We start from the raw sequence: 11,057 nt of genomic DNA, 5'->3' as shown, positions 1-11,057 counted from the left end.
GATTTTGTTAGTCAAACTTCTTTATGGATTTGGATCTATGAACATGATTTTTTTTGTTTTGTTTTGGATCTATGAGCAAAATATGCAATGAATATAAAGTGGATAAATTAAAAATAAATGATGCTAGTTAATGGACAATGGAAGAAGAAAAAAGTCCAACTTCCACATACCAATTATGAATCATGAACAAAAAATCTGAACAAAAAAAAACAAAAAAATTGAAAATGGGTGAATTTTGGATTCGGATCGGCAATATCGTTCTCTATCCCAATGCCTACCGCAAATATCTCACTGTTTGATTAACTTAATGGCTGGGATATTAAATGTAATTATGGAATCAAAAAACACTTCATTTTTTGAGAGCAAGGATTAATAAACCCCACTTGCAACGAACCCAATCTACCACAACCTTGTTGGGTTGGGTTATTTCAATTTTTTTGATGAGTAGCATTAGCTTCTATGTGTGAATCAAAAGCTTTAATTGTAATACTATTTTAATTTGAATATTAATGTTAATCATCGTTATTTATCTACACTTTGAAAAGAGTTGTTGTTGTTGAGAAATTGAGATGTTGTTGTTGCTGAGATTTAAGTCATGTTTTTTGTTTGGATTTTTTTTTTCAGGATTTTTTATAAAGGTTGATGATGAAGATGGTATGAAGATGAGGAAGAAGATGAAGAATGGGCAAAAAAAATTAGCTATTGATTGTATTCCATATGATACAATGGACCTTCATAATCCAACAATCACTTTTTGATAAAAAAAGATCGAATGATTAAAATTAAAAGACTTAATAAGTTGTATGGTGGACCAACACTGTTTGTGTTCCACTTTAGACATTTAAAGTTAAAGTTAACAGACAGACTTTTTTGACTAACGGAGCAAAACAAGAGGGACCAAAATGTTGATTTTACAAGTTATGGAACCAAAATGTAAATAGAAAATTACTTAGGGGACCAAAAGATCAATTAAGCCTATATTTCTAGTTATTATAAATATATCAACTTTTTATTTTAGTTCCTCTAATTTTTTTTTTCTTCCGATTTTTAGTCCCCAAAAGTTTTCCATCTTTACTTTTGGTCTCTCCTTTTAATGAAACTTGATCCATAACTCGCCTTTGCATCAACATTAATAACTCATGTGATCTCATCAGTTCCTGCTTGCATAATTCTACTTCTTCATAAATGTTTTTGCATAATTCTACTTCTTCATAAATGTTTAAACATTTTTTGATGAGTTTAGAATCAATGGTTAGTTTTGTTTAAAGGAATTAAAATGAATTCTTCTTTCTTCTCTATGTTGCAGTGATGGAACCAAGATTTTATTTTTAGATTTTGTGATTAATGAATTTTTGAGACACTGTGAATATGAGGGTTTGGATTATGTGAATTTAAGTTTCAGAAAGAAAGAAAAAAATTGGAAAAGGTTGATGAAGATACGAGGAAGAAGAAGAGAGAAGATATGAAAAGTGAAAAACATTAGCCGCTGACGGTTCACCATTACAAACAATGGACATATAATCTAATGGTTAAATTCATATCAAAAGTTTTAGACATTAAAATAGTAACGGAGGGGACCTTTTTGACTGAGGGAGCAAAATAAAAGGGACCAAAATGTTGGTTTTATAATTTATGAGACCAAAATGTAAATTGATAATTATTTAAGGGACCACTAATGCAATTAAGCCAGAAATATATTTAACTCTAAAAGAAAATAGGCTTAATAGCTCATTTGGTCCCTCAATTAATTTCCAGTTTTCATTTTGGTCCCATAACTAATAAAACTCATGTTTTGATCCTTCACATTTGCCTCCGTCGGTCAAATAAATCATTTATGTCAACTTTAACCTCAAATTTCTATTGTGGACCAACATTATAGATAGTCCACCATAGACCTAATTAATTTTTCAATTTTAATCCTTTGATCTTTTTTTAAGAGAGAGGACCGTTGAATCATGCAAGTATATTGTATCTTCCAGTTTGTCTTTCATTTATACTGACCACTGATGCGGCGTTCTCTCTCCACTTATACGACGTTCTCATACTAGTCGAAATTGGGAGGAAACATCAGCAACGTCGCGCGGGAGGAAGAGAGTTGAAGGAAGAAGAGACAAATTTTTATTTGTTTTTAAGTTATTTTTGTTTGTTAATTTTATTGTTTTTTTAAGAAAAAAAAAATCTGGATTTACATTTGAAGATGATAAATATTGAATGAGAAAGAGGGGGTAATAGGTGATGAATGACGGCGATGATGATGAATGATCCAACGGTCCTTCCTTAAAAAAAATAATGAACGATTCAACGGTCCTCTTTCTTAACAAAAAAATCAAAGGGTTAAAATTATAAAAATTAATTAGATCTATGGTGGACCACTTTTAAGGTTGGTCTACCATAGACATTTAGGGTTAAACTTAATAGCAAGGGATTTATTTGACCGACGGAGGCAAACTTGAGGGACCAAAACATGAGTTTTATTAGTTATGAGACCAAAATGAAAACTTAAAATTAATTAGGGGACCAAATGGCCTATTAAGCCAAGAAAATATGTAAAAGTATATAAATGAAGAAGTCGTGACAAAAAGTATGAACAAAACTAATATTCAACTTTATATGTTTGAATCATTAAATTCAATCTCTTTCGAGGAGACCAATAAATTCAATTTGATTACCGTTTATGTGAAGTTTTAGTAGGAAACCGATGTCTCAATTTTATGGATCGGTCGGGATTCTCTCCCACATTATTTTTTTTAGTTAAATGCACTTTTGTTCCACGCAAAAAGTATGCTAAAATTCATGGTTTATGAGATAAATTCTTTACAAATTTCTTCTTTTTCCCTTTTTTCTTCGGCACACAAGAGTATTTGAGAAAATTCATAGTCTATAAGTTAAATTTCTAACATTGATTAGTACATTTTCCCTATAAAAAAAAAACATTGATTAGTACATTTGAAGTGAATGTGTCATTTATTTTTAGGATTCGTAAGTATCTTGAATCACTTTGCGGTTGAAGAATGCTATCAACACTCTCTTTCTAGTGCTCTCTTTAATACTCACTCTATCATTGGATGAAATCAATGTGGACTCTATCACTTCATGCGGGATCCATTTCTAAAGTATGAGATCCACATTAATTTCATCCAATAAGAGAGTGAGTGTTATAAAGAGAGTGTTGCTAACACTCCTCCTTCGCGGTCCTTCACGGTTATTCCTATTGCATCTTTTTCATGTACAGCCGCCATAGTTGAGCCATTTGGTTCAACTATTTACAAGATTCCCCGACACAAGATCTCACACATTGTGCAGTCCAAATGAATATTAATCAACTTAAGGTTGACTTATGACATAAGTTCAATATGCTCACGAATGTGTTAGAATTTATTTGTACAACCATAGAAATATTCTTCGTGTTTTTTTTTTTTTGTTCAACTATTTACAAGATCTCACACATTGTGCAGTCCAAATGAATATTTACTATTCATGAAATCCATACTCCATTTTCTGATATTTCTCTTTGACGCTCTCCTCAGTCCTTGCACTGTTTGTTTCCAGTTCCCGTCTGTACTTTTGTTGTGAATTTTATATATCAAATCATAAGAGTTACATAAACAAAAAAGCATTCAAACAATAATGATTGATCAGGTGAATAAATTGTCTAATTACATTACTATTTTTTATTTGAAGACAACTTACAATGCATCACAAAAAAGATTAAAAAGATACAATTTTCTTGGGGCTTTTAAGATCTATAACTGTTGAGTTTTTTAAAAATCTTTTAAGATTTAGGGTACGTTTACTTCAACTTTAAAAAAAAAAAAAAAATAGATTTTATGTTAAAAGATCTAGTTTATTTTTACAACTTATAATGTCCTAAAATTTAAAAAAGAAAAGTAGGCTCATCTGTCCCCTCTTATATATCCTCAATTTCAGAAAAATAAAAAGACAACTGTAGGACTATAGTAGGTTTTAAAAGAAGCGCAAATTACATGCTACATTTTGAAAAAGTCACAAACAAAAGACGATTAGCAAACCCCCCGTCACCCATACAAAATCCCAGTCCCAGACAAAGTGAAAAGGTGAAATGCAAGAAGCCAAAAACCTTCCAAACAAAAAGTTAAACAACAAGGTAATTTTACATTACACAAATATAATGAAATAGCAAGGGACAATTGTTAAATATAATCAACTTACTAAATTAAAAAAGACCTCAAATATCACCACCGTATGGGCATTACAATTTATGTAATCATCTAAAACAATTTATGAACCAAAATCTGTAAACCAGAGCATGATTTATAAAAACTAAACCACAAAATTGCACTCCTTGTATCTTTCAAGAGGCTTGAGGCCCGTATGCACTTCTTCAAGATTCGTCCTTAAATTTGGCTTCATATAAATGTGGTTGCTGCAAGACAAATAATTTCTCAAGATATTGATCTAAAGGAAAGGTTTGCAGCATAACATCAGGGATTGTTGAATTTAAGAAAAAGAGAGACGGAAAACATCAAAATGATGATCTGGTTTGTGGTAGTGTGATTATCATACATGGTTATGAATACTAGTCTCTTATTTTAAATAACATTCTACGTCAAGTATATAAAATTAATAAGAATATGAATCTTCAGAAGCCAACAGAGAACTCAAGAATATTAGAACATTACCATGAAGATAGCTGTGATCAACCTGCGTGCAAACCATCTCATGTGCATTGCTCGTTGTGCAGCACTTGATGCTTCCACTGTTTCAAACTGCAAGTAAACGAAACCTGCACTTCTTCTGTGTACAAACCGAACTAATTAAAAAATTGCAACGCATAATATGTGGAAACTGATAACATGAAAAGCACATGGTTAAGGTATACATGATGATTAATTCATGCTACAAATTTATTAACTTACTTGTCAACATAAATGTGCATCACCCGGCCGTATTTAGAACACTCTTCCTCTACATCCTCTTTTATGTCTATATCAAAATCTGGTTCTATCTGCGGATTGTAATATTTTTCATCAGTACTTTGTTATGTGAAACATCATATGGTTATGGTGAAAAGTATATAATCAATTCATCATAAACCTCAGTGCTTGGATCAAACATATTCTTCAATAATAAACACTCGCTGGGAATTCCTACTGGTTCTGCGACAGGGGTAGGCATGACTTGTGTTGGTAGAACTGACGCGGGTATAACACCTGGATTGCCAAAAGGCATGCTAAAAGCCTGCTGAACAGGAACCGACCCATTCACAGTTGGCACACCAATGCTGCAGTTGGGAAATATGTGAAAACAATGAACAGGTCCAAAGAAATATAAGAGGAAAATATCGTACAGACCTTGTGGTAATGTCAGTACCAGCCAATCTTTGCATAAGCAGTGCCCTTGAGTGGGCATTTAAGGTCTGCAAAGAAAAGCATATAGATAAGTAATCAACCGTACAGAAGAAAGACTAATGTTATAATCCAACAACAAACAATAACTTTCTCAATAGATGAGTACTGTTGTTAAGACAACAGAAAGGGGCATGAAAAGTGAAAGTGCGGTGATAAAAATCCTAGAAAGAAAAACTAAGGACCCGGTTGGTCTCAAAAACAAAACGTTCATTTCTCGTATTCAACTGTAATTAAAAAAATACATCATTATCACTTTGATTTCAGTTTGCATATATTTGTAGAGGAAACGCCGAAAACATTTCTTTTGTTGTTTCGGATTCAAGTCTTTGATAACAGAAAAGTAGTCAACATTTTATCAAACAAAATAGGCCCTTATATATTTACATGTAACCTAAGTGCAAATCCTCAAAAGCACTGAAATTTCAATGAACCTATCTATCAAACATGAACACTCTTGTCATCAACCTGTATAATTTCATATCTAGAACTGTCATACATGATTAAAAGTATAACAGTCTGATTTCACATCAAACTCCCTGTCGTTCAGGTTTCTAACAATATGAGAAAAATCATCCATATAAACTTAAGTAAATTTGCAATACATTGCTATGAGATATGAATTTCAATGACACATAAAATTACCACAACTAATTTTCTAATATTTTAAATAACAAGTGAAAACTTACCAATCCTCCTTCATCATCATCAAAGTCTGCAGACTTTGTAGTTGTATCCTGACTTCCAACATGATCTGTAACAGATGAAACCTGAATTTGACGAACGGCGGTAACGAACAAATGGATTAGCAGAGATGAGTATCAGCAAAATTGAAAGCATTCGAGTGAAAAACAAAGGGGCGGCCAACAAAAATATTTTTACCTTTATAGTCCTGCCAGCAATTTCCAATTTCCCATTTAAACTCTGAGCTGCCTTTGCATGTTCAAGATGGGCAAACTGTCCAACGAATACAAGTTAAAGCAATGTATAAAAAGTATTGTGAAAAGCAATATTTCTTAAGCTTAAAGGTTGGAAAAATACTTGAACAAACCCAAAACCCTTGCAGTGTCCCGTCTCCATGTCAAGAGGAAGTTGTACAACCTCAATCTGACCAAATGGCTCAAAAATCTAAAACAACATAAAGAGCGATGTCAAAAGATGATAAACTATCACAACAAGATTCTAATCGATGACAACCTACCAGCAAATGAGATCCAGTTTAAAGAAAACAAATTTATTGATTTTGAAGTAAATATATTTAGTCAAACTATAGGCATTTATATTGCAATTAAAGGTTGTCAATACCCTCAATTAATATATAGATACGGAAGTATGCCAAACATTGGTATCCTCACCACAGCAGCAAATGAAACAGCAAAAAAATAAAAAAATGCACAAATACCTCTCGCAGATTAGCCTCAGTCATGTTGAAGTGAAGATTCCCCACATACAATTTTCTGTCCACTGCTCCATATGGTCCTACTACAGCAGCTCCACTGGAAGCATTAGATTGAACAAGATTTTTTTCGGCCTCAGAAGGTTTCACCATTACAGGTTGCCCAAGAAGTAGTTGGCCAGAGAGAGCAATTGCCATTGGCACTGACATCGCATCATAAAATTCAATATACCTGCAGCATAAAGAACTTGCATCAAATTTTCAAAACTAAGTAACAAACATTCACAATCAAACCTTACAAAGAATATAGCAAAGAGATGTAGGGAAACAAAAACTCTAGTACAGACAGCTCAAGCTGAGTTTCATCATGTAAGGAAAATGTTAGACTGTCATAATAATAAAATATAAATTAAAAGCATATGTGATTATCAAATTAACATTCAAGATAGAATATAACAACTTCGTATGAGTACAGAGATACGGAACCATTTAGACAAGGAGGATTGGCAACAGTGCCTTGCATCCGTTGCAAAAATGTGTGCAAATAAAGACTAACAAAATAAACTTCACTAAAATTTTGCTAATGCGGTGGGATGGTAACCCACTACTGGTCAAATGATTGTAAAAGTCAGGAAGAAACAAATTCATGAGCATCAAGCCTAGACACCAACGTGAGAGACTTACAGTTCATAAAAGAATGGTGTGTGTGGTGGTGGGGGGAGGGGGGGATCATCAGTAATTCAGTATACAAGATTATGTCATCGATCTTCATTGTGCAAAGTGAGCTAATTAAAGCATTAGGGCTGTAAATTTTCACCATTCCTCATCACTATGACATGGCTAGTCCAATTAAGAATACAGTCGAGCATGAGTCTTAAAAGTTGAAATTTTAATATCACAAGAGACATCAATTAAAAAAGAGATTCTTTGACAATTGAACACATACCCAACTCCTTTAGATCGTCTTGAGTTCCTATCCATGATCAGACGAACATCTCTCACCTGAAAACAAGGAACATCAAATTATACCTAGAACAAAAGAGGGGAAGTATCATATATAGAGGCAGATGTAAGCATTCACAGGAAACATGCAGCCACCTAATTTGTAGGAACGTGGCAATCTAAATATCATGATGTAACTGTGATTCCCTAAAAACCATATAAACAGAATATCCATACACAATAAAGTAGCAGCCCTATTTAACTGAAAGCAGAGTCATGAATGTAAGACTTGTACATTCTATACAATTGAATTCACTTGTCATAATTGAAGCAACTGACCTTGCCAGCTTTTGAGAAGAACTCGTATACATCTCTCTCCGTTGCTTTTAAGGGCATCTGTGAACACCAAAGAGCAAACAGGAAATCATCACAAAAGAATTGCCACATATACCAATATCTCAGACCGTATAAATTTATACTATTTAAAACAAACAAAAATGGAGGGAACCAATCAACCTGGTAGGCAAAAACAGTTCTCTGATCCCTTTCTGGGTCTGCCTCAGGTTCCACATTCTCTTTCTTATCCCTGAATCTCCTGCAAATAAAGTTAAAATGAGTCTGTAATAAGAAAATATAGAGAAGTCCACATCGCACTAGTTGAACTTGGTATTCAGATTATAATATAATTTGTTCAATAAATCAATATATTGATTGTCCATATTAGAGTCCAAATTGGCGCCCAGTCTTCAGAGGGAGTAATGACTCAAAATCTTACCTATACATGAGCCAAAACTGCAGTAAGGATCATATTGTAACACCGTGCTAGCATTGAAACCCAATAACAACAAATTAATGAAATAATAATACCTTTTTAGATCAACCCAGATTATCCTGGTATCCCTGATCGGGAGCCAGGACTAATCCCTCGAGAGGTACTGAGATCCATTAATGATATACTTATACCTTGAAGAATTGAACCAAACAGCAACTAATTAATGGCGTAATACCTAGTTTAGCATCACATTTCAACCTTTTATTTTGAAGAACAAAAAAAAAAAAAAATTCGCATATAACACTGGCAACATAAACAATAGGGACACATTATCCATTCCAACACAAACTTTATAAACTGAATAAATTTTAAGTAAACAGCTAGTAGAGAGTATGCAAAATTCAACAACTACATACAATGACAACCAAGCCTAAGTAGGGTTTGCTACATGGATCAAATGCAACCATAATGTTCTAATATCATATATCATATCCCTATGCAACTCATTAATCTCTAGGTCATTCTTAATAGTTTTTCTAAATAGTCCTATGCCTCTAGTGATTTGACTACTCTCCATCAGATATACTCTTTTTTGTTTTAGAATAGCAAATGTTAGTATGTTAATTGTTCTGGATAGTATTTTCTCCCTAACCAAGATTCGAACTATGTACAGCTCGACCAAGTGAGTTACACATCCCCACATCTGATCTACTCTTCTTACTACATGCATAATCTACAAGTCTTCTCTCTAGATGTCAAAACCACCTAAGCTGAGTTTCTACCATCTTTTCTACAATAGGCATTACCCCAACTCTCTTTAATATTGCAATTTCTAATCCATGTCTGGTCTAACCACACATCCACAAAATTCTCATCCCTGCTTCTCTTGTTTTACTCATGTTAATTCTTTACAATCCAACATCACAAATACATTATAGTTGCATACACATTGCATTCTTTTATATTCGTTAATTCAAAACCAATTGAAGAATCAATAGAGCAAACACGAAATGAAAAAGTATAAACTGAATTCACAATCAGAATGTGCAATTTTAATTTTTACCTGCCATCTCTGTTTTCGAAATCTCGCTCTCCTCTGTCTCTCTCAGGACGACTCATACTCCTCCTTGGTCTCTCTTTCTCCTCTTTTTCTCTCTCAGCACGCTCCTTCTCTCTCTCCTTATCTCTTCTCTCCCGTTCCTTTTCCCTTTCCTTATCTCTCCTCTCCCTCTCCTTTTCTCTCTCCCTATCCCTCTCCTTATCTCTCCCACCTCTCTCTACGTCCTTCTCCCTCTCTTTCTCTCTACTACCTCTCTCTCCGTCCCTCTCCCGGTGACGACCGGAAGATCGTTCGCGGTGTTCTCGGTCACGTTCACGGTCTCTGTCTCTATCGCGATCCTTCTTAGAGCCATTCTCGTCATCTCCGCCGCGTGACCTCTTGCTCCGCCTATCTTCGCCGCCGTCGAGATCGTCGTCGATGCCGTGCTTCCGGTAAGTCCTCTCGGATTTAATGTCGGTGATATCAGTGTTCTTCTTTTTGGATGAATCCTTGTCTTCCGGTTGCTCCTCCACCGTCTTCTCCAAGTACTCGTACTCGTCGAAGTCCATTGCTAGATACGTTACGATTTTCTCTTTCAGTTTTGTGAAGTGTTTTGGTGGTGGTGAGAACTGTGATGTGGAATTTTAGGGTTTTAGATTTTATAGGTTATTTTACTTACTCTCTCCAGATACGTTACGAAAACAAGTTACTCCACTTTCCCCGATCTCTAGGGGCTGTATTAGATTAAATTAGATTAATATTTTAAAACACAAACCTTTTTTTTTTTTTTTTTTTTTTAAGTTTTGTGGTTTCTAAAAGACTTTTGCTTCCTTAAATAAAAAAAAATAAAAAAAAAAAAAAAGACTTTTGCTAAGATTTTAAAAAAAAAATTAACAAGTAAAAAAAATGTACTTTGACACAGATCGCGTAACATTTTGATAATTGTATAAAAAACAGTTATCATTATTAATATAATGTTCACATTAAATATTTTTATTGGAAATAAATTCATTTAATATTTGCATCCGTTTATTATGGATTTTATTTGTTTATATATACGAAAACAAATATAAATTGATACGATAAAATATTAAAAACTCAAACTATTTTTTAATATCAATATTGATGTGATCCTCCATTTGTCATTTCATTGACGGTATGTTTTTAAAACTAACATAAAAGACACGAGATTCATTCAAAGAAAATATATGGGACAATTTGATCCCTACAAAATTCTAATATCCTTGAATCAAGAAGAATGTTTCAATAAAAGCTTGTAATAAAATTAAGAAGTTGTTAATGAAAGTTGATTTACTTAGTAAGAAATTAACCCATACCTGCAAAAACGTGAATTCAACTCCGACTATTAGCGTGAATATATTTTATTTTAATATACGAGTATATGTTCGATGGATGATTTGTAAATACATCTCTCAACACTCTATGAACATTGAGGTCTATTCTAATCCTAAAAGCCTTTGAAATTTAACTTACCCAAACTATTTTTTACCAAAAATTAAGAGC

At 33.4% G+C, this 11,057-nt stretch overlaps 1 protein-coding gene across 1 annotated transcript; it reads right to left on the bottom strand.

Moving 5' to 3' along the window:
- Positions 1 to 4,111: 4,111 nt before the first annotated feature.
- Positions 4,112 to 10,244, bottom strand: LOC11426905 (RNA-binding protein 39). Its single transcript, XM_003630122.4, has 13 exons — positions 9,558 to 10,244; positions 8,239 to 8,317; positions 8,062 to 8,118; positions 7,727 to 7,782; positions 6,787 to 7,012; positions 6,426 to 6,512; positions 6,267 to 6,341; positions 6,074 to 6,154; positions 5,331 to 5,395; positions 5,074 to 5,260; positions 4,896 to 4,984; positions 4,659 to 4,773; positions 4,112 to 4,402 (listed from the first exon to the last, which is right to left on the bottom strand). The coding sequence occupies exons 1-13, from the start codon at positions 10,100 to 10,102 to the stop codon at positions 4,361 to 4,363; spliced, it is 1,704 nt and encodes a 567-aa protein (XP_003630170.1). The 5' UTR covers positions 10,103 to 10,244; the 3' UTR covers positions 4,112 to 4,360.
- Between the last annotated feature and the right edge of the window lie 813 nt (positions 10,245 to 11,057).

The sequence above is a fragment of the Medicago truncatula genome, chromosome 8, assembly GCF_003473485.1.
Source record: "Medicago truncatula cultivar Jemalong A17 chromosome 8, MtrunA17r5.0-ANR, whole genome shotgun sequence".
Classification (NCBI taxonomy): domain Eukaryota; kingdom Viridiplantae; phylum Streptophyta; class Magnoliopsida; order Fabales; family Fabaceae; genus Medicago; species Medicago truncatula.
Note: the sequence above shows the minus strand (reverse complement) of the source record. Positions and strands in the feature narration are given on the sequence as shown.

What these genes read in the sequence shown, in the direction of transcription:
- LOC11426905 (XM_003630122.4), bottom strand. Translation starts at nt 10,102, where the DNA reads ATGGACTTCGACGAGTACGAGTACTTGGAGAAGACGGTGGAGGAGCAA. An exon ending in GAACTGTTTTTGCCTACCAG is followed by an intron (nt 8,119 to 8,238) that starts GTTGATTGGTTC and finishes TGGTGTTCACAG; the next exon opens with ATGCCCTTAAAAGCAACGGA. An exon ending in CTGAGGCTAATCTGCGAGAG is followed by an intron (nt 6,513 to 6,786) that starts GTATTTGTGCAT and finishes ATGTTGTTTTAG; the next exon opens with ATTTTTGAGCCATTTGGTCA.